Source organism: Mandrillus leucophaeus, unplaced genomic scaffold (genome assembly GCF_000951045.1).
Source record: "Mandrillus leucophaeus isolate KB7577 unplaced genomic scaffold, Mleu.le_1.0 Scaffold461, whole genome shotgun sequence".
NCBI lineage: Eukaryota > Metazoa > Chordata > Mammalia > Primates > Cercopithecidae > Mandrillus > Mandrillus leucophaeus.
Genome location: NW_012104932.1, coordinates 844939 through 871854, shown reverse-complemented (window position 1 = coordinate 871854; position 26916 = coordinate 844939). Strand labels below are relative to the sequence as shown.

Below are 26916 nucleotides of genomic sequence, written 5' to 3'. Positions count from 1 at the left end.
CCTCCCGGGTTCAAGTGATTCTCCTGCCTCAGCCTCCCAAGTAGGTGGGACTATAGGCACATGCCACCATGCCCAGCTAATTTTTTGTATTTTTAGTAGAGATGGGGTGTCATCATGTTAGCCAAGGTAGTCTTGATCTCCAGACCTCGTGATCTGCCCACTTCAGCCTCCCAAAGTGCTGGGATTACAGGCATAAGCCACCGTGCCCAGCCCCAAAATGTATTTCTTAAATAATAAGACTTGAAAGTCAAAATGACTCCTTGATCCATGGGCTGCAGAATGGATATTGTGTTAATAGACACGAAAACAACATTTGTTTCCCTGAACATATCCAGCAGAGCTTCTGGGTGACTCGGTGTATTGTCAATGAGCAGTAATTTTTTTAAATGAAACTCTCGTTTTGTGAAGTAGGTCTCAACAGTGGGCTTAAAATAGTAAACCATGTTGTAAACAGATAGGCTGTCATCCAAGCTGTATTGTTCAATTTATAGACAAAGACAGAGCCGATTTAGAATAATTCTTTAGGGTCCTAGCATTTTCAGAATGGTAAATAAACGTTGGCTTCAACTTAATGTCACCATCAACTCTGAGATGTACTAACCCCTAACAGGAGAGTCAGGCTGTTCTTTGACGCGTCAAAGCCAAGCGTTGACTTCTCCATTCTCACTATGAAAGTCTTAGATGGTATCTTCCTCCAGCAGAAGGCTGTTTTGTCTACACTGAAAACCTGTTTTTTGTATGGCCACTTTCATCGATTATCTTAGCTAGGTCTTCTGGATGACTTGCTGCAGCTTCTATGTCTGCATATTCTACTTCACTTTGCGTTATTATCTTATGAAGATGGCTTCTTTCCTTAAATCTCATGAGCCAACCTCTGCTATCTTTCAACTTTTCTTCTACAGCTTCCTCACCTCTCTCAGCCTTCATGGAATTAAAGAGAGTTATGGCCTTGTTCTGGATTAGAGTTTAGCTTAAATGAATTTTGCGGCTGTTCTGATCTTCTCTCCAGACCAATACAACTTTATATTAACGATAAGGCTGTTTTGGTTTCTTATCATTTGTGTGTTGAATGGAGTATTACTTTTATTTTCTTCAAGAACCCTTTCTTTGCATCCATAACTTGGCTAACTATTTGGTGCAAGAGGCCTGGTTTTTGGCCTATCTCTGCTTTCCATATGCCTTTCTCACTAAATATAATAATTTCTAGCTTTTGATTTAAAGTGACAGATATGCAACCCTTCCTTTTACTTGAACCCTTAGAGGCCATTGTATGGTTAATACATGGCCTAATTTCAATACTGTGTCTGAGAATAGCGACGCCCGAGTAGAGGGAGAGAGATGGGAAATAGCCAGTCAGTGGTATAGTCAGAACACATGCAGCATTTACTAAGTTCATCATCTTACAAGGATGCAGTTAGTGGTGCTCCAAAACAATTACAATACAGACATCAAAGATTACTGAGCACAGATCACCAAGTGGATGTAATTATAATGAAAAAGTATGAAATATTGTAAGAATTACCAATATGTGACACAGAGACATGAAATGAGTACATGCTTTTGGAAAAATGATCTCAATAGACTTGCTGAATGCAGGGTTGCCACAAACCTTCAATTTGTAAAAAAGAAAAAGAAAAAGCAATATTTGTGCAACACAGTAAAGCAGAGTGCCATAAAACATAAAACAAGGTTCCTATATTTTTATTTCCTCTAGGACTCAGGATAGTGCTTTTCAAAAAGTAGGGACATGATAAACATATTTTGTTGCAGTATGTGTATGTAGTTTGCTTAAAATGTTATTTAGGAGTTGACAAAATTGCTGAATTTTCTTTTGGAAGTACAAGTTAAGAAAATTGAAATGTAAGATATAGCCAATTAAAAGTAGTATTGAAAGTTGAAGATGTGGCCGGACATGGTGGCTAATGCCTGTAATCCCAGCACTTTGGGAGGCCGAGGCAGGTGAATCACAAGGTCAGGAGATCAAGACCATCCTGGCCAACATGCTGAAACCCTGTCTCTACTAAAAATACAAAAAAATTAGCTGGACATGGTGGCGGGAGCCTGTAGTCCCAGCTACTTGGGAGGGGAAGGTGAGGCAGGAGAATAGCATGAAACTGTGGGGCGGAGCTTGCAGTGAGCCGAGATTGTGCCACTGTACTCCAGCCTGAGCGACAGAGCGAGACTCTGTCTCAAAAAAAAAAGAAAAAAAAAGTTGAAGATGTTAATCAAGTACCTTAGGAAACCAAACTAGAGTATCAGAAACATCATATGGTATTGAGAGATGACATATATAGGGATAAAACAAACTGTAAAGAGAAAATTAGAATAAGTTTAGTAAAATTAAAACAATTAAGTGTTTTATTCGGATGAGAAGCCATATGACACAATAGTTAAAAGCACATTCAAAGGAATCAGAGATGTGGATTCAAACTGTCTGTTATTTAACTTGAAGTCATGGCTTATACTCATTTTCTCTGTGTGTAAAAGCATTGATCATATTTCCTACCTCATAGGTCTGTTAGAAAGAATCAAAGAAATAGCCTACTAAAATCTCGTATAGTGATTGTCACATTAATAAGTTTAGTAAATAATGCTTTTATTTTTTTTCCAGAATAGGTTCTTACGTTCTGAATGCAATCTGAGGTTAATCATGAGAAAGAGCATTGTAACACACACGTATAGATGGAAAGAATTAGCTAACCCATGTTACAGTCAAGTAGTATACAATACTGCCAGGGAAAAAGGTAAAATAAAGACATATACTGAGTAGAAAATGAAAAATTCACAGTATTCCAATTGTCAGGGTTTGGGATTGACACCTAAGTGAAAGTGTTGAAAGCTTCATCATTTAGGTCGTTTCAAACTCTATTCTACCACACTCAAGAAACCCTGTGGTCAGAATTCTTATGCTGTCTACTAGTTGCATAGTTCTTCCAACAGACCTGCTATTGACTTCCCTGTTTCCTTGCACAAAGCTGTTATTCACTTCTAGGAAAATCGGTGGCTCTGTGGAATTGGATAAGAATTTGGCCTACAGTAAGTGATTTGAATGAATGAATTTGGAACTGGCAAGAAAATACAAACATATGCCACATTTACTTGGTACATTCACGCTTCAAGGGAACTCAGGTAGCACATAAATTCGATGTAAAAAGACAGAGATTTTCAGTGAGAACCTATTACAAAGTTAGCCTAAATCTTCTTCGTTTATTTTTGTCAGATTGAAAGAATAAGGCAAAACATAAATTATTATTCATTGGAATGTACAAGGCTAGAGTCCCTTCTGATAAAGTCATATATGGCGCCTACTATTTACAATGCTGATGTCAGAGACAGAAGAGTCATGTTTTAGGCAAATTTAACATAAGTGGATTTATTAGTTGCTTTTAAGATACACTGGTTTTTAAAACCAGTCTTCGTTGGCCAGATTGATCTGGATACTGGCAAATTAAGTAGTCTTTGCTTTTTGTAGGCAAAATACAACCAAGGAATATGGTGGCCCACTTGTGTGCTGGCGGTAAGTTTGTGAGAATCTGAACCTGATCCTATATTCAATAGTAGTCAAATTTCTTCTCTCAATATTATTACTCATGCAATTTTCAGTACCAGAGACATGGGGCCTTTGAAAAGGAAGAGATGTTACATTTTTTGACAGCTTTTCCCTTCCACTGACTGAAACAATAAAAATAAACATGAAGCTGTCGGAATGGCCTCTTCATATTATGTCATTTGAATGTGATTCCCTTTGCTTCTCTAGATAATTGAATTTATTCAGGCAATTTATTTTTTAAATGTGTAGTCTCTGTGAATGGAAACATCTTAACTAAAGACAACCCTTTTATTTCCTCTTAATGAAATATATACATGTAAGTGTATACTTCTGTTAGAACCAAGGGAATAGAAGGGAAATAATGGAAAACCCAAAAATGTATAATTAATTAAAAAGATGAAGTGTGACTCTTGTAACCAAATATTCTGTCTTTGTGTTTACCCCCTGTCTATGTTCAAGGTCTCTAAGTGCTCAATATGAGCTTTTTAATTATTTTTTCCTGTTTGATGTTGCAAAGTATAATGAATAGATAGCAAAGGATTTTGTAAGGAGCCTCTAAATGTGAATCACCTCAAAGCTGGTAAGCATAGCAGTACCTGGTTAGTTCCCATCCTGAGACTCAGTCTTAGTACGTTTGAGACTTAAAGAAAGTGACTACTTAAAATGAGCTCCATTAGTCAAACAATGTAGCTTTAAAACATAAATAGAGCTTGTATTCTCTTGAAGCTGGGAATATAAAGATTAAATACTTTTATTTTGGATCAGCATTTTTAAGGGTTATTGAGCACCAAGTCAGAGCACTTTGGGATAACAGGAATATCCAAAGATATTCACAAAACAGGATTTCAAGTAGAATTGTAGAAGAGGAAACATCTGTCCAAAATTCAAAATTATTTGTCTCCTCCTTATACACCACAGGATTTAATATAACTTAAATGCAATTTTAGTTTTATATGTATATCTTCACCAAGTTTCTAAGACAAAGTAATTTCTTTATGGGGGTGAAAATACTGTCACCTGTAGTCACAACTCAATAAAACACTAAACAGCAGTAGGATTCTGAAAAACATTTTTTTATATTGACAAATTTCATTTTCCCCCTTTATTCTAACATTTATGTGGCAAGAATTTTGGAGGCTGAACACACAGCACCAAGAACTCAGGGTTCTGAGAGCCCGTTCATTGTAAGTAAGGGAAAGTTGCTTCAGTTTCTAATTTTATCCCTTAGTTTTACAATGATATCTTTTTGTCATGCGTTAGTGTTCCTGGAGTAACAAAAATCTTCTATTCTTACATTGTTGTTCTAGAACCTTCTCATCTTCCTCTTTCTCTCTCTGTTTGGCATGTTCTATAGGTACTCATTATTATTTCTAAGTTTGCAGGGGTTTTTTTGTTTTGTTTTGTTTTGTTTTGTTTTTACAAAATATCCTTTGTTTTTCAAAATCTAATTATAAATAATGATAAGCTTTCAAAAATGTACAGGGTAAACCCAAGTCACTGAAGGAGAAGGTGTTACTCTCTTATAACCGCCACTTTTAGGCATAGGTGAAGAGAGCTTGGCCATTTGCTCTTCTCCCTGTGGATACTCTCTAAGAGCTTATGACCTGAAGTGGATTTAATCATTCACTGGAAATAAATGCTTCATAGGTCATTATTTTACAGCCTTTATTTCTTCACCTGCCTTTTGTAGGCACATCTACCTTTAGATATTCCATATATAAATTTAAAGATCTCAAACAATTAGCTCATCATTTGAATTTCCTGAGGGAGATTATATGGCATCTCTTAAAGTCCTGGGGTCAGAAACCAGGACTGATGCTCAAGTTATAAACTAATTTAGTTGAGCGGACTTATTAAAATGTACTAGACATACCAATTCTATTGAAAACATTATCTCTGTTTGCTAATCATTCTGTTTTTGTCCATACAGTAATCATTGTTTCAACTTCCCAAGCAAAAACCATGTTTATCTTTGACTCTTTTTTTCTTATTTTCAAGTTACTTAATCCTATCATTGCTTCCTTCAAATTGTCTCTAGGATTGGGAGCATATTTTTAACATTTTTTTTTTTAATTATTTTAGGTTTGGGGGTACATGTGAAGGTTTGTTACACAGGTAAACACATGTCATGGAGGTTTGTTGTATATATTATTACATCACCCAGGTATTATGCTCCATTCCCAATAGTTTTCTTTTCTGCTCCTCTCCCTCCTCCCACCGTTTCCCCCCAAGAAGACCTCAGTGTCTGTTGTTTCTTTCTTTGTGTTCATAAGCTCTTATCATTTAGCTTCTACTGGTAAGTGAGAACATGCAGAATTTGGTGTTCTGTTTCTGCTTCAGTTTGCTAAGAATGATAGCCTCCAGCTTCACTCATATTCCCTCAAAAGACATGATCTCATTCTTTTTTATGGCTGCATAATATTCCATGGTGTATATGTACCACATGTTCTTTATCCAGTCTGTCACTGATGGACATTTAGGTTAATTCCATGTCTTTTCTATTGTGGACAGTGCTGCAGTGAACATTCACATGCATGTTTCTGTAGAATGCTTTATATTCTTCTGTGTATAGGTAATAGGATTGCTATAATAGGGTTGCAGAGTCAAATGATAGTTCTGGCTTTAGCTCTTTGAGGAGCCACCATACTGCTTACCACAATGGTTGAACTAATTAACACTCCCACCAACAATGTATAAGGATTCCCTCTTCTCTTCAACTTCACCACACTTGTTACTTTTTGACTTTTTAATAATGACCAGTCTGACTGGTATGAGATGGTATTTCACTGTGGTTTTTATTTGCATTTATCTAATGATCAATAGTATTGAGTTTTTTTTTCATATCCTTGTTGGGTGCATGTACGTCTTCTTTTGAGAAGTGTCTGTTCATGTCCCTTGCCCACTTTTAAATAGGGCTGTTTGTTTTCCTCTTGTCAATTTAAGTTCCTTATAGATGCTGGATATTAGACCTTTGTCAGATGCATAGTTTGCAAATATTTTCTCCCATTCTGTAGGTTGTCTGTTTACTATGTTGATAGTTTTCTTTGCTCTGCAGAGGCTCTTAAGTTTAATTAGTGATTTATTATTATTATTATTATTTTGCCCTTCTCACAGGAAATTAGCATACATTGTAAAATCAAACAAACAGAAAACAACAAAGTGCATATATATGCACCTGCCTTGCATACACACACACACAGGCATATTAAATTACAAATTAAAATAACTCCCAGCTGGGCATGGTGGCTCACACCTGTAATCCCAGTACTTGGGGAGGCCAAGGTGAGCGGATCACCTGAGATCAGGAGTTCGAGACCAGTCTGGCCAGTATGGTGAAACCTCGTCTCTAGTAAAAATACAAAATATTAGCCATTTGTGGTGGTGGGCACCTGTAATCACAGCTATTCAGGAGGAGAAGGCAGGAGAATTGCTTGAACCCAGGAGGCACAAATTGCAATGAGTCAAGATCGTGCCACTACACTCCAGTCTGGGCAACAGAGCAAAACTCCGCCTCAAAAAAAAAAAACAAAACAAAACAAAACAAAAAACTCCCTAAGGACACTGTCATCGATTATCACACATTGTGTATAGAGTATCTAACTATCTAAAAGTAGCTATTAGCCTTTTTCCATATGCCTTACACATTCCCGTCATTGTCCCTATAGAAGTAACTATCACTAGACTGTGGATGAAGAGAGAAGGGCAATGCACTCTGGAACGTGAACAAAAATAATTTGAATATATGCAGTATGGAAAAGCTCCTTGCTGAGTGTAACCTATTTTCCAAAACAGTTGATAATCACAAATGACAGATAGATATGATAGTTCTTTTCAACTTCCACTGCTACAATCTAGTGGAAGGCCTTTTATTGTCACATATGTGTCATGGTAACAGTTTCCTATTCAGTGGAGATCTTTACTTTCTCCTCTACCCAATTAATTCTACATACCACTGCTAGACTAATCTTCCTAACAAGCTACTTTAATAGAATCACTCACTATAGATCAACAATAGTTCTTCATCGCCTGCTAGGTCAAATGTAAACTACCCTACTTGACTTTCATGACCCTTCATGAAATGACTCTCCTATGTTAGTCTTCTATTTATTATTCTTCATTTCTTTTGGTTAAGCCACTTCCTTCCCTGTAGCGTGTGTGTATATGCACTGTAAAATTTCCTGGGTGGTGCCTCCGGGAATGCTCTGTATCTTTTCCTCTTCACTTATTTCTTCTAGGCTTAAACTAAAAGACTCTCTATACATGAAGATTTAATAAATTAATAATTAACTCAATATGTATTAATGGAACATTAATAACGGCATAGTGTGTGTGTGAGTAATCAGACATGTTCCCTGCCTTCATGGTATAGAAAGAAAATTAAATGAACAATCCCAAAAGAGTGTGATTAGTACTGTGATAAGAAGTTTTCCATTTTTCTTTGATTTCCAGCATTCTCTCTTCTCTAAACGTCTTTTGCATGTATAATTTGCTACTCTAAAAATTAGTACTTATTATAGTTGTTATGATTACTACTTGTTTCAGGTGCATTTCAATGCCTCTAAAATTTAATTTTAAACTATTTGAAGAGAGAGAAAACCAGCTTTATTTTCGTATACCTTTGGCATTTCTTGCAGCACCTGAATCAGTTGAGGAAGCTTAATGATGACCACAGCAAGGAGTTTCGAATTGGATCTTAGGTTTAATTCTCCAATTTACCATTTCTTACTATTATTTGGGGTAAATTACTTTTAGAACTTTAATTTCATCATATGTTAAACAGCAATAACATTCTTCAGGGAATTTCTCCTAGAATTATTTTTTTAAAGTCCATAGAACATTTGCAACAGTGCCTTTAAGAACTCCAAAATTGGTAGCTATAATTTTATTGAAACATTGGTAAATAAATAGATTTTGTGTATCTCATCAAAGGTACCTTTTATATCCTTTAAAACTATAAGATTGACTAAATCTATATATAAGCATTGCTCATGTAAGCTACATGAAAATAATCTTTGCAGAGAACCTAATGTTTTACATTAAGAATGCCAGTATCTCAGTGATTGTGTGTGCTGTGGGATGGTCCTTATGGGCCCGCTAAAGTGGGTTCAGGAAGTTCTGCTTTATAGTGTGAATAAATAATTTGGCTAGTTGAGAAATTTTGTAAGAGACCGTGGACTGTTTAATACCTTACCATTACTTTTAGACTGAGAACTGAAATTTGTGTTTCTTATTTCTCAACTCACTGCCTAATGTCAGTTCATGTTAAATGTTTCTTTCACAAAAAAAAAAAAAAAAAAAAAAAAAGAATAAAAAAAAAAAAAAAAAAAAAAAAAAAAAAAAAAAAAAAAAAAAAAAAAAGCTTCTTTTGCCCTAAACATAGTTCGCTATTGAGAGTCTTAATTAGTATAGAAAAATAGGCCTTTAGCACTTTTTTAAGGGGAAGACTAGTGTGGTGGCATAACAGAGCGGATTGACTTTAGGCTATGAAATTAGCCTCATATAGTGAGAAGGCATATGTTTTACAGACTTTCTCTTTTATAATTCTCAGAGAAATTCCCTGAAGACTGTGTTTCAAGATGTTGCGGGAGCATAGCAGAGAGAAGCTAGCAAAAATGGAGAATTTGTACTTGATAATACCCTTCCTCATATTACTATTGTTGTTTCATATTTGTCCTGTAAAGGAATCTAAGGATTTATTTGCCAGGCAATCTAGTGGTGCTGATGTCCTCAGAAAGAAAGAAAAAGCTTGATGTGCACATCTCAGAAACAGAAAAAGTTGAAATATGACATAAAAAGTAATTGGTGTCATGTGTTTATGACAAACAATTCATTCCTCTTCATTTTTTTCAAACTTTCACTTTTAAAAGTTTTATTTAATAATGAGTAGTAATTGAACATCTTTTCTTTGATCTTTTCCCTGAGTTATCACTTTCAAGAGAATCATGAAACTGTGAAATTTGAAAACTGAGTATGAAACCAGAGGTAAAAGCCTACTAATGCTGTATGGCATTTTGTGGAATACCTTTTATTCCCTTATAAACAAAAGGAAAGTTTGTATTAGGTTATCTTTTAAAATGGACCACATTAAATACATTTTAAATTATTTAAAAAAATGTTTCCCTGGATACAGTTTGATTTTGGCAGAAGTAACTCTAAAAACTGCTTGTATGTGCATATTCTATTTTTGGCAGGGTGGGTGAAAGAAAGGGCTTTTCTCCTCCTAATATCTTTTTTCTTCACTTTTCTGGTAAAGGGTCTATTTTTTGCTTTATTCATTTTTGTATATTCCATGTTTTATTCATCTTTATAGGCTAATAGGCCTGGAAGCACATTTATTTTAACAGACACTCATATAACTCTTGTAATATCTGTTGCCATTTTATGAATTTTATAGCTCATAACACATGTTATTAACTTACGTAATACCCTAGCTCATATAACTCATTATATTTTAACTTATAATCCTCTAACAACCCAGTGAGGTATTAAATGCTAATATTATCCCCATTTTGCAGATGAGAAAATTAAGGCATACAAGGATTGAATTGTATGATTTGTCCAAGGTCACACAGCTAGTGAATGATGGAGCCAGGATTTGAACCAAAGCTATTTGGCTTCAAATTCTGTGTGCTTAACCCATCTTTATGCTGCCCTGCAAGTTAGCGTTCAAAACATTTTGTTACATAATTGAAAGAGAAAATAGAGTGAATGAAGCAATATTTCCTTTTTAAAATGTTTATTTTTCATTACTGTTAAATTTTGGAGATCAATTATATACATATGTATTAATTTTCACTTATCCCATTTTCTAGATGAGGAAACAGATGTAAAGAGTTTAGACAGTTTGCCCTAGATTATAGAATTATATGTAACTGTATAATACAGATTATAAATAACAGAGCCTGTCCTTGACCCAAATATCCTGACTTCTGCCTCCAGTTTCTTAACAACTGCTTTATACTGCTTTGGTACCATTTTATTTTACTGCATGGGGGGACCACAATCTATTGTATTTATTACTGAAGACATAGTCAGTTTCCAGTTATAAGCAGTGCTAGCAAACATTTAGCTTCTTTACTGAGTGAATGCTCTGTGTAAAAAACTGCATTTATTGCTATGTGGAATAAAAATAAGTCATTTCCTCAATTTCCTATATTTACGCAACCCTATTACAAATTTTGGTACAGAATACAGATGAAAATTTGAGAAATTCCTTATATCTTATTTATTCCTTCAGACGCAGAGAGTGACTATTTAGTCAAGTTTACTAAAAATGACAATAAAAAGGTTCTAGAGATTTAGGAGAGTGACAGAAAAATTATATCTAATCAGTGGCTACTTACAATAAATGTTAAATTTATTACAAATGTTAAAAGGAAATGTTTTGATTTGTAGTCTCACTTTTGTTTAGACACATCTTATGGTTGGTCTTTGCTCAGGGAAGTGATCATCAAATGTCTTAAAGTGTATTTGCTAGATGTTTAAACATAAGTAAGACATAGTGCACAAATCATCTGCAGGAAGATAATGAGGCTGTCACAGCACAAAATGTTCTTTGTTTTTACAGGTTCTATTAGTTAATGTATTAGCAATTTTCTAAATGCCACTTTTGCTTATTAAGAGGTTTTGAGAGCACATGAAAACATACATTTTATTCTTCAATGCAGCATTTCTGAGATTATTAGCAAATGTGATGCTGAAGGAATATTTTCAAATACTCTGAAGGAACATTTAGGGGAAAAAAAAAAACCACGTTAGACACTTTTGCCCATGTAGCATCTACATAAAAGTAAAGATATTTTTAAAACTGTTTATCCTATTTATAGCATCTCTTATTGATAATCACAAAATTTGCCCTTAACTTTCAGTTTCATTCACCAGAATTAAATTAGATGGTAGACATGATAGTGATTTATAAAACAAAATATAATATTTTTATATTATAAATGAGATCTAATTATTAATAAATTTAAACTAAATGTTGGTGCATTTCTAAAAATAATCTATTTTCCCAATTGAATTTTGACACGAATCTTAGATTTCCTAATCTATATAGTTAGTAGGACATCAGGAAACATAAGCCTGTTTCAATAAATGCCAAAATGACTATTAAAAAATTAAAAGTCATTCTTCTACAATATGTGTTTATATATATATATATTTTATATACATATATATATAATTTTTGCATGTTTGCTGACTCTCCTCCATCCCCACTACGCTTCTTTTCCTCCCTGGAATATATTTTACCTTTTCTCACTCTTCTCAAATTCCTGTCCCATTACTTTAATGATGTCTTTCTTCCCCACTGCGGCTTTTAATAATTCTCCCCTTTCCTTCTCTGCCTCTCCTTCTCTCCTTAGCTCTTAACAGTTTTTTCTATGACAGTAGTTCTCAAACTTTAGTCTCACATGGAAGGCTTGTTAACTCAGATTTGGTTGGGCTCCACCTCCTGAACATCTGATTCAGGAAGTCTGGGGTGAGGCCTGAGACAAGTGTTTAAAGTGTTCCCTGGTGATGCCAATGATATTATTTTGAGGACCACCGTTTGTGAATCATGTTTATAAAAATCACCTGTCACTATGCTATCATTCTTTATTGTTGTTTAGTACCATTTGAATGCAATTTTTGAAGAACACACTTTTAAATATTTATTTAGTTTCCTAATTAGTAATTAAACATAAGCCTAAACTAACATTTCATCTCAATGCTTGGCAAAGAAATGCAAAACCAAGTTAGACTTCTGCTGAATTTCCATCCTGTTGAATAGCAATCTTTAAAAGAGTCTATATTTTTAGGCTTTGAAAAAAACATTAAAGAGTTCTCACTTCTGTTTGCACTGTCCCAAAATACATAAGAAATGTTTGAAATACGGGCTGGATTATATTTTTGAAGTGTAATGGGGCCATTTTTATAAAATGATAATCTTTTTGCCTGAACTGGATGAGGACCGTTACTGTCTAGAATATTCCGTCTACCCCAAGAGTGTGCGACGTCTGCATTAAAGACACAATTTAATTTGTAAAGTTTCTCCAATGTTCTTTGAAAGTTAGAAAAAATTAGAACTCATTAGTTCAGGAAATTAGAGCTTTCCTTAGATCGTAGAGAAAAAAGGATGCAGATGCCTATTTAAGTATTTTAGAATTTCTACCCATTTTTAATATTGTGGTGAATAAATGTTTCTAAGGATTCAGAATACTAATTTTCAGAGAATTTCAATCATATAATAATATTGAATATATAAAATATAAACATTCCTTAAAAACTGACTTGGCTGTTAACTTGCTTGTAAGCGGTCTAGATTAGGCCAGTGCATACCAGCCTAGCCACTGATCATCACACTTCTTTAGAGAACTTTAAAAAATGCACATATGTAGCTTCCTGACCCCATCCCAAGATAGATTCAAGGCCCACTTATCTAAAATCTATAATCGTAAGTAGTGTACCCTGTAGTTGTTTAGGCACTAAGGATTCCTGATGTTATAAGTGCTGATCTGGAAGTTTTACAAAGGTATTATCAGTGGCTTTTTCAAATATACAGGGATGACCAGTTGTGATAAGCTGTCTCTCTAGGTGACCTACTGAAATAGGCCAAATAAAAGTACTTCTGTTATTTTTCACTTTTTGAACTACTGGACCTAAGTACAATTAGCTATTTTTCAGACAAAAATTAAGGAAAGGTTTTAAATTGGATGACTTCATCCATAATCATTATTATAACAAACACTCTTCAGAGGTCTGTCTGTAAGTGCTGACTTTTATTCTGTAATTATTGGGAACCGACAATATCTTGCTCCCAGAGTACTGACTTTGATCATCTTAACCAGAGAAAATTTCTTAGTGTTCTCTATTGAGTTTTGTAAACTTGGTTTTGCCTCAATGTATCTCTTTTATATTTACAACTCATTTTTAGGAATATTAATATTGGAAAATTGAGCTGATCAAACTTGCTGTCAAAATTGCAGAATTCATTTGTAAAAGTCAGCAATTCTGTCTTGCATTTCAGATTTCTGTGCGTATTATCACAAGATGATTACTGAATAAGAAAACAATCATTGCCGTATTTATTACTCTTTAAAGAATAACTAAAATATGTATCTCTTTCTAAATGCTTATCTTTGGAGCAGTAAAATTTTAAGATATTAACATATATACCTGAAATAAACTTTTATCTCGATAAAAGATAAACATCTTGATAAAAGATGAATAAACTTTTATCTTGATAAAAGATACACATTTATCTTGATAAAAGATACACTTTCATCTTGATAAGGTTTTTTTTTGTTTCTTGTTTTTTTGCAGGCAACTGGTTTTTTAAAACCACCTAATTGTCTATATTGATGAGCTTATATTATTTTTCTGGGAAGGTATACATTTAGGTCAGGTATACATTCCTTTACCTGGAATTCATGGTTCATAAGAGTTCATAGCGAATTTCCTGGAGGAGGTTCATAACTGGAACTATGAACATATAAAGTTAACTCTGTAAAACTTTATGAAATTATGTGTACAATCACATGAGTGTGTGTTTATGCATGTGCATATGTGTTTAAAATAGCATTTATAGCTATCTTCAAGGGATCAGTAGTCCCAAAGGAGTAAGTGTGGTTTAGGGTTTCATGCAGACATTTTATGAAAAATTATTTTAATCAAGATAACTCGAAAAATAATTGGTAGAGCTCTTTAGACAATGGTTACATTTTTTCTATAACTAAATTCAATTTGGTAACTCCTAATTTGGCAGAAGAGATTACAAGTAGTGAAATTTAGTTTCAACATTTGAAATAAGGTATATTTTTATCCTCTTTTGATGGAATTTAAGGAACAGTCAAATATTATAGCTTTTAAGATATTTTTTGAAGTTTTGTTTTACCTAGTCCTGGTGATTTCTTCTTCTTTTTTTTTTTTTTTTTTTTTTTTGGGTAAACGGAGTCTAGCTCTATTGCCAGGCTGGAGTGCAGTGGCGCGATCTTGGCTCTCTGCAATCTCCGCCTTGTGGGTTCGAGCAATTCCCCTGCCTCAGTGTCCAGAGTAGCTGGGATTACAGGCAGGTGCCACCATGCCCAGCTAATTTTTGTATTTATAGTAGAGATGGGGTTTCACCATGTTGGCCAGGGTGGTCTCGATCTCTTGACCTTGTGATCTGCCCACCTTGGTCTCCCAAAGTGCTGGGATTACAGGTGTGAGCTACTATGCCCAGCAATCCTGGTAATATTTTATAAATCACGACCCGCTGCTGGAAGAGGAACATGACTGTATCAAAACTTATTGAGCACCAAAGCATCCTCTCTGTGTATCTGTAGTTCATCTTATGCTATCTCTGTACAGTACCCAAATTACTGGACATGCATTCATGAGAATCTAATTGATGATAGTCCAGATCTTCTGTACTAGCTTTTTTCTAAATTCAAAACTTAATTTTACTGGAAAGAATGCTGGAGATGCTCACAAATTTTATAAAGATAGTTACAAAAACAGACTACTGAGTACCATTACTCTGATTAGTCATGTAGAAATATAAATCTATTTATTTGGTTTAAATAATTCTTTAAACATTAAAATTTATTTTAAAAAATATGATATAAACCAGTGGATATTTGGATGGACAGAGCTTTATAAGTCTAGAATGTGGTTGATTTAATTAATTTAAACACATATAGCTCATTTGTTTTCTTTAGGACTTGAACATATTGCAGTGGAAACCTCTCATTTTCATACTTATTAAAAAGACAAATGTCTTGTTCACCCATAACATTGATAGATACAGACATAGATGAAAGAGGTATAATAACATTGATTTCTAAATCCAAGTATGCTATAAGCTACTTTGTCCATAAGGGCTTTGTCCATGAGAGCTCTGGAGCCCAATAGGTTGGGGCTGATTTTTCACGCTACCTTTTGGCAGTCATGTGACTTTCAGCATATACTGTGCTTCAGTCTCTCCGCCTCAGTTTATCCAGCTATGAAATGGAAATTATAATTAGGCTTGCCATGAGAATTGAGTTAATACATGTAAAGCACTTTAAGCCGTGCCTAACACAAAGTATTCAATATATATTTGCTATCATTCTTATCAATTACTGTCTGATAGATTGGAATATTAATGTAATGTTTCTAAGCATGAGCTTAATTTCAGTTTATAAGGCCAAGAAGTAAGCATAATAATATGTTTCTTAAGGCCAGAAGTCAAGGATGAAATGTCATTTGAATAATAAAAGAAACACATGCATCTGGTTATTTCATATAATCTCTTCTTTTATAAAATGAGTTAATTCTTCTTAATTATCTCATCATGTAAATTAGAGTTTAAATATTAAGGTGGAAATAATATTTCTTTCAACGTCTTCATAGCAATATTCTGTCTTTAAAATGAATTAACAAGAATTCAGTTTTAAAATGATATTTTAATGAGAATACATATGTTAGGCAGACTCTTTTTCTATTGGTTGCAAAGATAACAAAAGGGGTAAGATTAAGCAAACCTTGTTCAAAAATAACAAAGGAAGATTATCAACTTTATTCTGAAAGTTGAGAAACCTTTTTTATGATTAGACTTTAGAGGTCGTATATCACAGTTCTGGGAACTTGTTTGCGAAGTGCTGGTATGCCCTTAGAATTCACAAAACTTGATTAAATAGATATTGCTGGTCTGGACCACTTATGCCTATGTTAGCTGGTTCTCTTGATTTCACCTGCCAGCAAAGTGAAGTGAAACATGGAATCATTATTTCACGTATGACAAATGCAATCCCAGGGAAGGAGCTCTGAAAAAGATAGGATTTCCTTGACTGAAGACTGTGCTACCACTCCTTAACAAGCTATTCACCATGCAAATGAACAATGGAGTCCCACGCTCAAACAGCTGTTAACTACATAAAACTGTTAAGGAGATTAACAGTGCCAGAGGCTGAAATGTAATCAGGCAGGTGAAATACTGATAAGATAAATATTCCTGTGTGAAATAGCAATAATGTTTAATTAATTTATTTTTATACCGCTGCAGCAACTGAGCTTAGAATACTTGTGAAATATACTAAACTTTAAAACATACATTTTTTTCTTCTTTGAAAGGTGTAGAAAGTTAGAGGTATGCAAAATGGGATACCTTATCTGGATATTTTTTTGACATTTTTGATATTTTAATAGACTTGATTGCATTGTAATGTTCAATTATGACAATTAAAGGTCAGCTCCCCAATTATTGTTTCTAAAGTTTGTCATCATATAATGTGAAAGCAGAGTACAGATAGAGAAAGGTTCAAAGTGAAGCTAACATTGGGATGTTTCTGCTTTTGGTCCTGGAAAGAAATGAGAAGAAAGATCTGTGGAAAATTAGTACAGATGTTTTGCAATATTCTGGTTTGCACATGAAACTAAGCTAATGTGTGTTATGGGCCATTCATAAAAACATTCCTATTAATTTACTGAATGAATTTGTGATTGCTCTTTTTAGGGGTGTGTATGTGTATGTGTGTGTTTATGTGTTTGTATATGTATGTACATTTTAATAATGCCAGAAGTGTACTTTCACTTAACCTGTAGGAGCTTGTAATTGTTACATTTTGTACATTGATTTCTAAATCCAAGTGTGTTATAAGCTACTTTGTCCATAAAATATTCACTCAAGGCATAGTGCTACTCAGAGGCATATTCTGTAATGTTTGTGAGAAATGAAAGCCATTTGAGATTTAGAATTATAATTTGGAAGATTCTGTTGCGCATTTTTTTTTGCCTTCCCCAAATGCCTCAACCACATGCAACAAACTGATGTTTGTAGCATAGCCTGTTGTCCTTGTACTCACTAATATCTGCTAACAGCAAAAAAAAAAAAAAAATCATATTAACAGATTATGTTTGTGTTGACATCTCTATTTTTAATCTATTTTTTAAAATTACATTGATGGTTTTTTAACCAAGTATGTTAGCATATTTTTAAGCTAGTCAAAAATATTGCATTAACCTTAAAATCATTGCGTATCAATCAGTGTGATTTGTTACTTTTTGGAAGTCAACAGATTGTATTAATGTGTCTTAAATAGGTAGAGAAGAAATGTGCAAACAGGTATAAACTAATATCCTGAATATTAAATAAGCACACATTCAAATATATTTTAATGCAAACTTTTAATGTTGCAGAATTAAGAAATATTTCTGTTGCAGAATTAAGAAATAGGGTGAGACTCAAAGATCGTAGGATACAGCTTTATGTTTAAGATGTCTGTTTTGTGGAAGGTAAAGGATTATGGAAGTAAGAGACTATACAAGGAAAATCTTTAGGAAAATTAATTTTTCTTTATCATTTAATTATCACTCCTCCTGATAATTTCTAAAACATCAACTTAGTATCTTTTATACAAAATATTCCCCAAATATTATACAAATTACCAGAGTTGTGCTAGAATATGTGAGAAAATGATGACAATAGACTATAAAAGGATATTTACATTTTAGAACCGTACAATAAATTATTTTCATTCGCATACTCACGTGATTATGAAGAAGCAAACACTGCAACAGAGGGCAAATGAGGATTAATGAGGGCAAATGAGGATTAAAATACAAAATAGCAAAGAGTATTGACAGAAACTGTGCTTCATATAACAAATGAAATTGAAAATGTCTTCAGCATGGGCAAAATTGAACTTGGAATATTCTTGTCTGATGTCAAATAACCCATGTGATGGATGCTTTCTTAAAAGTAGGAGAGGGAGGTAGAAAATTAAAACTTTAATTAGAGTATTTATCAAGAAGAGGCAGCTACTGAAAATGAAAATAAATTGTGTGTAATGATATTTGTTTAAATATTACAAAGTCAGGAAGTTTAACACAAATGATCACTACATTTAATACCCATAGGAAAATCTGAGACTCTCAAACAAAAGCAGGAAAATAAACAAATCTAATAATATAGGCTTCATATAAGACTATATTGTCATTTATACTCAGTTTAAAGGAGAGAATCTCCAAATTTTGATTTCTCCTTTGAATAGATCTTTGACTTACTCTAGTCCTACCATGCAAACTTAATTTATTCTTTTTTGAAGTTTCTTTGTTTTTCTGCCTCTTGCAGCGTGACATTTCACTTTTCAATCTTTCAGCTGAATAAGCCATATAACCAATTTTTTTTTTAAGTTTCTGAATTTTAAGCAATTATTTGTCCTTTTGCTTTCTCTTTCAGGAAGTTGATGGCAATAAAGTTATGTCTTCATTTGCCCCACACAACTCATCTACCTCACCTCAGAAGGCAGAAGAAGGTGGGCGACAGAGTGGCGAGTCCTTGTCTAGTACAGCCCTGGGAACTCCTGAACGGCGCAAGGGCAGTTTAGCTGATGTTGTTGACACCTTGAAGCAGAGGAAAATGGAAGAGCTCATCAAAAACGAGCCGGAAGGTAAAGGCTGGAAAAGAAAACAAAGTTGGTGCTGTGTCCTGATTTTAATACTTTGATTTTAGCTTCTTGATTTGTTTTTTGATTTATACTCTTAAAGTTAAGTTGGACAAAATGGAAACTTATGGCTATGAAGATGGTTGGTATATTTTTTTCAGAAACACTTAGGCCTGTCTATCTCAATTTTTTAAATCATTAATTTATGTTGTGATGTTATTTTCACATATGAGTAAATTAGTTGAGTGAAAATGATTCAAGAATAGAATGTGGCAGCAGAGCCGGGAATAGTAACCTACTTGTCAAATATCTGCAGTCTAGTTTGTTTCTCTCCATTTTTTTTCCCCTTGTGGATTAATGTAGAATTTCACTACATTTCATAACCTTTATACATTAATAATTTTATCCTACCTGTTTCCTGTATAGTCAAAAATTAATATGGTTAGGACTATTATGTATTTACATATTAGTGATACTGTAACTTTTAGAAATGCTTAAGTTCCTATTTGTTCAACTTCCAGAAAGTCTTTCTTTTAAGATTTTATCCTCTAAATCTCTTCAGTAGTTCCTGATAGGAGCCTTCAGGTAATATGCAAATGGACTAATCTTAAAATTAAAGCAAACAAGCCAATAAAATAACTGTTGCAAATTGTACAAACTTGTGCATAATTGACAATCATCCTTTATGTTACACATGCTTACTAACGCCTATTGAAACCTCTGTCCATCCTAAGCATGATTACCATATTGCACACAAGAACATGCCTCCTGTTTCAATCAGATGGACATTTAAAACAAACAATGATGTGCAGACACACTTTATAACAAAAATACACTGCATGTATACTGTGTAACAATAAGTTGGGCTCATTTCTAGTCTGTTAGGACACTGGTAAATTATGAGGATACCTGACACAAAATTATGTTAACCTGTGTATGTGGCAGTCATGTGACAATTAAATATTCTGGTTCCCTACCAAATGCATAGCTGGGATCTGGATTTTGGTTAAAATTTATGCAGTTCTCATTATCTGAGAATTGGAAAGAATTTTAAAGATATTCTTGTCAGCCAAAGATTTTGGATATTTTGTTACATGTCCTCCCATTCTCATGGAGATAAAAATGGAGTGTTGAGGGGGATCCAGACAACCTTATGTTTTTAAAATGGTGGATTGTTTCCTTATATTAAAAGTAATACAGTTTTATAATAATTATTTTTAAAAAATAAAACATTATAAGGAAGAAAATTAAAATCACCTGAAGTCGTAGCTATTCCTGTGTGAAATAGCAATAATGTTTAATTATTTTTATACTGCTTCAGCAACTCAGTTTAGAATACTTGTGAAATATGCTAAACTTAAAAAAAAAATTTTCCTCCTCTTTGAAAGATGTAGGAAGTTAGAGACATGCAAAATGGGATATCTTATCTGATTTTTTTGATATTTTTGATATTTTAATAGACTTGATTGCATCGTAAATTTTTGCATGAAGTCATAGCTGCAGGTGATTTTTATTTACTTCCTCATAATGTTAGTATGAGGTTAATAGGATTCCTATCCTTAGGATGTATTTTTTAGTGTTTATTTTTATGTATTCTGCTAATTTTTTATGATTAGCTTTATGCAGATGGTCCCCAACTTACCATGGATCCACTTACGATTTATCAACTTTAAGATGGGGCTAAAGCAATACACATTCAGTAAAACCATACTTCAAATTTGGAATTTTGATATTTTCCTGTATGCAGTAGGATACTCTGTCTCATTGCTGGGCAGCGGCAGGGAGCCTTAGCTCCCAGTCAGCCACACAATCAAGAGGGTAAACAATGATACTCCACAGTACGCTGTGTTGCCAGATGATTTTTGCCCTATGGTGGGGTAACAACATATGTGTTCTGCGCAAGTTTAAGGTAGGCAAGGCTAAATTATGATGTTCAGTAGGTTAGCTGAATTAAATGCATTTTTGACTTAATGGTAATTTCAACTTACAAAGTGTTTAAGGACATAATCCTATCATAAGTCTAGGAGTATCTATACTTTTAAAATATTGTGCTTCCTATTTCATTTAGAATTATAGTATGAGTGTGTCTTCTGCCAAGTAATATACTTTAAAAAGAAATAACTGCCAAGACTGGGAACGGTGGCTCATGCCTATAATCCCAGCACTTTAGGAGGCCAAGGCAGGTGGATCACCTAAGGTCAGGAGTTCGAGACCAGCCTGGCCAACATGGTGAAACCCCATCTCTACTAAAAATACAAAAATTAGCCAGGTGTGGTGGTGTGTACCTATAGTCCCAGCTACTCAGGAGGCCAAGGCAGGACAATAGCTTGAATCTGGGAGGGGGAGGTTACAGTGAGCCAAGACTGGGCCACTGCACTCTAGCCTGGGCAACAGAGCGAGACTCTGTCTCAAAAAAAAAAAAAAAAAAAAAAAGAAATGACTTTCAAATATTCTAAAGTATGACCATGATTTACTATTATAATTCATACATTCATTTTATTTTTAAAAAACTGTTCTAAATTTACAGAAAAGTTAAGCAGATAGTAGGAGTTCCCATGTATTCCATCCTTATACACAGTCTCCTCTCTTATTAACATCTTACATTAGTATGGTATATTTGTTAAAATAACGAACCAACATTGATACATTATTATTAACTAAAGTCCAGAGTTGATTTAAACTTCTTTAGTTTTTACCAAGTGTGCTTTTTCTGTTTTAAGATACCATCAAGGGTAACACATTATATTTAGTTGTCATGTCTTCTTAGGCTCTTTTTGGCTGTGGACAGCTTCTCAGAATGTCCTTGTTTTCGATGACCTTCAGAGTTTTGAGGAGTACTGTTCAGATACATTGCAGGACATCTCTCTATTGGAATTTGTCTGATGTTTGTCTCAATCAGATGAGATTTGGAGTTTTGGGAGAAAGACCACAGAAGTGAAATACCATATTTGTCATCTCATATCAGTTACATACTTTCTATGTAATTAAGAAATTAAGGCGTTGACCTTGTTCATTGGCTGAAGTAGTGTTTTGCAAGTTTCTCCATTGTAAACTCACTCTCTGTCCCCTTTCTACACCATGCTCTTTGGAGGGGAGGAGCTCTGTGTAAGCCACACTTAAGGAATAGGGAGTTGTGTTACTAGAGCCGGAGTGTCTACATAATTTATTTGGATTTTTCTACATGGGAGATTTGTCTCTTCTCTACCATTTATTATTTCATTCAATCATTTTTTACATCAGTATGGATTCACGAATATTATATTTTGGGTGTCATTTTTACATACCACTATTGTGGTTGTGATAATGATTATTATTAGTTTAGCACTTCTTTTCTTTCTGACACTGTAAGATACTGGGGGCTTATTTTGTATATTTCTTGCTCCAGTGCTAGAACCATCCATATCTCTAAGAAGCTCTGGCTCCTTTTACTGGAGAATATTAGAATGCAAGATCTGAATGCTGGGTATACTCCTTGCTTCTGATGTATCATTTCTTTTAGGGCCTCTAAGCGGACAGAGCAATGAAAATATATGTGTGTATGCTAAGCTGTATATGTATACATTTATAAATATTTCCATGTTTGTCTATATTAAGCTGAACGTGAGTTCTTACTAATGTCTCTAACTTGAATCTGTTTCTGCATGGATTATTGAAGCTTCATGTCTTGTTGATCTGTACATTTCCACCCGAACAGTGAGAAATATGGCTCCTACTAACCACCACTCATTTATATAATTGTTCACTTCTAGTATACATGTAGAAGAGTATCAGAATAATTAACTGCTACTACCATAGGAAATATCTTTGTCAACTAGGATACAGTGTATGGGTCCTTTTGCTTTTAGTCCTACAGATTCCATTCATTTCCAAAGTTACTAAGGTAACTTACTTTTCCCCCACCCCATTCAGTGAAATTGTTTCATATATTTTTAATACAGTTAAATTAGTTCTGTATTCTTTACTGGTGTCCCTCATACTCCTCAATGATATTTTTAAATTTACTTATGTTAAGGTTCACTTATTATGTTGTATTACATGTTTATATGTACAAATGCATAGAAATGTGCAATGTATAATGCAGTATGCATTGACAAATGCATATTGTCACTTATTTAGCACTGACAGTAACATGTAGAATAGCCTTCACTACTCCAAACTATCCTATGTTTCACCTATTCATCCCTCTTTTCTTCCCCAGAATCCCAAGTAATCACTGATCTTTTTACTATGTATAGTTTTCCCTTTCCTAGAAAATCATATAATCAGAATAATACAGCATGGGGACTTTTCAGACTGGCTCTGTCACTCAGTAATTTAAGGTTCTTCCACAGCTGTTTGTAGCTTGATAGCTCATTTCTTTTTATCAGTGAACAATATTCCATTGTATGAATATACCACTATTTTATAAATACTTTTTGCCTATCAAAGCACATATTGGTTGCTTCTGGCTTTTGGTTATTATGAATAAAGCTTCTATTAATACTCACATGCAGTTTTTTATGTGGACATTAAGTTTTCAACCGAATTGAGGAAATACCTAGGAATATGAATGCTGGAATTTCTGAGAAGATTATATTGTAGCCTTGGGAGAAACTGCCAGACTATCTTACCAAGTGGCTGTAAGATTTTGCATTCCCACCAGGAATGAATGTAAGTTTCTGTTGTTCTACATTCTCATCAGAATTTGATATTGTCCATTTATTTTATTCATTCAAATAGGTGTATAGTGGTATCTCTCATTGTTTTAATTTGTAGCCCTCTAATTTTAAGCAATGTTCAGCATCTTTTTGTGTGCTTGTATGCCTTCGATGAGGTGGCCGGTTAGATCTTTTGTGCATTTATTTACTGAATCATTTTCTTGTCAATGAGTTTTTTGAGTTCTTAGTATATTTTATATACAAGTTCTTTGTCAGAAATGTGTTTTGCAAATATTTCTACCAGTCTGCAGCTTGTGTTTGCATTGTCTTAACATTGTCTTTTGAGGAATAAACATTTTAATTTTAATAAAATCTAATTATTAATTGTTTTCCATGGATTATGCTTTTGATGTCTGTAAGTAATCATCATGTAATCCAGGGTAACTTAGATTTTCTCCTATCTTGTCTCTTGAAGTTGTATAGTTTTTCATTTTGCAGTTTAGGTCTATGATCCCTTTTGAGTTAAATTTTGTAAAAGGTAGTTCTGTGTCTGCATTCATTCGGTTTTTCTGTTCGTTTGTTTTTGTTTTTGTTTTTGCTTTTTTTTTGCATATAGAAGTCCAATTATTCCAAGACCATTTGTTGAAAAGACCATTATTTCTTCATTGACTTGCCTTTTTCCTTGCCAAAGATCAATTGAACGTATTTGTGTGGATCTATTTCTGCCCTCTGTATTTTGTTCCATTGATCAGTTGGTCTGTTCTCTTGCCAGTATCATCCTGTCATGATTACCATAGCTTGATAATAAGTCTTGAAGTTGGATAGTGTCAGCCCTCCAACTTTCTTCTTTTTCTTCAATATTGTGTTGGTATCCTCAGTCTGTTACCTTTTCTTGTAGACTTTAGAATCAATTTGTTGATATCCACAAAATAACTTACTTGAATTGTATTGAGATTGTGTTATACCTGTAGATTATGTTGGGAATAATTGACACCTTAAAAATATCAAGTTATCATATTTATGAACATAAAATATCTCTCTGTTTATGAAGATCTTTAATGATGCCTATTGAGTTTCATAGTTTTCCACATATAGATCTTAAACATTCTTTGTTACATTTATACCTATTTCTTTTTTGATAGAAAAATTTAAATGTAAATATAAATTATATTCTTTTTAATTTTATATTTCAATTGTTTGTTGCTGAAATATGGGACATTGACTGTAGTATATTGCCCTTGCATCCTTTGGCCTGTCAGGACTATTAGCTCTAGTAGTTTTTACTGATTCCTTGAAATTTTCTACGTAGACAATCTTGTTATCTGCAAACAAAGACAGTTGTATTTATTCCTTTTCAAGATGTGAACTTTATTTTTTTTTTTTGTCTTCTTGCATTAGCTAAGAGTTCCAGTACAATGTTGAGTAAGTAAGAGTAGTAAGAGGGGACATCCTTGCCTTGTTCTTGATTATAAGGGGGAAAGCATCTAATTCTCACCATTAAGTATGATGTTAGCTGTGGGATTTTTGTAATTTTTTTTACCACGTTGAGAAGGCCCCACTCTATTCCTAGTTTGCTGCGAGTTTTTATTATGAGTATTTGTTAGAATTTGTCAAATGTTTCTTCTGCATCTATTGATACGATACATGCTTATTTTTCACTATACCATTGATGTGATAACGCTTTTCAAATGTTGAACCAGACTTTGCAAACTTGGAATAAATCCTACTAGATTATAATTTATAATTATTTTTATATATTGTTAGATTTGATCAGTTAATATTTTATTAAGGATTTTTACATCTATGTTTATGAGATAAAACATTACATTTTATGTAATGTCTTTATCTGTTTTTAGTTGGTAATGCTGGCTTCATAGAATGAGTTAGCAAGTGGTTCCCTCTCATGTTAATTTTTAATTTTCATTTGAGGTGCCTTCAGAGTTCAGGGCTGAGGTCTACCAAGAACCAGCTTTGTGATAGTATGTGTTGTATTTTAAAAGTAGCTTTTGGGGGTTTAGCTTTAGATGATGTTCTCTATGGAAATTTGGTGTATGGCCTTGGTATTCCCCCACTGTATCATATTGACTTCTAAGTGGATACGTAGACACTTAATTTGGAAGTGTATGACATGCCAAGCCCAGTGAGTAAGTCCCAAGAGAAAAGAGTGCAGGAGATAGATACCTCCCCCACCTACTTTTCTTAGCAGGAGACATTAAGAAGTACTGGGGGCCAGGCGCAGTGGCTCACATCTGTAATCCCAGCACTCTAAGTGGCTGAGGTGGGCGGATCACCTGATGCTCAAGTGATGCTCAGGATCACCTGAGGTCAGGAGGTTGAGACCAGCCTGCCCAATGTCGTAAAATCCTGTCTCTACTAAAAATACTATATATATATATATATATAGCTGGGCATGGTGTTGGGCACCTGTAATCCCAGCTGCTTGGGAGGCTGAGGTAGGAGAATCGCTTGAACCACGGAGGTGGAGGTTGCAGCGAGCCAAGATCGTGCCACTGCTCTCCAGCCTGGGCAACAAAGCAAGAATCCGTCTAAAAAAAAAAAAAAAGAAGTACTGGGAATTAGAAAAGGGTAATATCAAGTAAGAATAACTTGGGTATAAAAGAAGAAATAGAGCAATAGAGCATCCATAGCAGGAAGGGTAGACACAAAGAAACGTCACTATTGTACCTGAACATGAGAATGTTATTATTATGTTATTTCCTACAACAATGTACCTTTTGTACTTTCCTCTCTACAAATATGTTAAAAGCTGAGCTGAGGAGTGACTTGGTAAATAAAGACAAAGAGAAAATACAGAGGTAGTATTTATGAAAGATTGGAATATAAATTGCAAAAAGCAAGCATCTAAAAGTGTTAGTTTCAGAAAGGTAATTTTAGCATAAACATAGAACCACTAAGATGCATTTATGTTTACATACACAAGATTCTTTGACATGTACTTTGAATATACAAAACTATAAATAGACTCAATTTTACTGAGAATTTGCTATGACAAGAATGTTTATTTAATAACTGCGATGATGGGAGAGATGCATCAAGGAGTAATTTACGTATTTGAGTAAGGCAATGATCTAATCATCAAAAAAAGAGACAGTAACAAAGCAAAAATTGTATCATAAAAAAGAATAGTAGAATGTTGACAGAATTTTGTTTTTTTAAATTACAAAGAAAGAAGAATGGGTATTTATATTTAATCTGTCTCTTATACACATCTAGATGTGTATAAGAGACAGGTGTAGTTCCCCTTTCAGATCCCACATATGCTTGGTTTTATTTAGCATCTGTATCTGTCAGTGTTCTTCCTTCTGAGCATGACGCCTACACCTCC

At 33.9% G+C, this 26916-nt stretch overlaps 1 protein-coding gene across 4 annotated transcripts in view; it reads left to right on the top strand.

Annotated features, from left to right (window-relative positions):
• The window catches only part of SOX5 (SRY (sex determining region Y)-box 5), a 1081658-nt gene that overhangs the window by 724978 nt on the left and 329764 nt on the right, over window positions 1–26916 (top strand). For all 4 annotated transcript variants that reach the window (XM_011994779.1, XM_011994778.1, XM_011994777.1 and 1 more), the window contains one exon: window positions 18729–18939. In XM_011994779.1, coding sequence (XP_011850169.1) covers window positions 18729–18939 — 211 coding nt within the window. The remainder of the gene's footprint in view (window positions 1–18728; window positions 18940–26916) is intronic.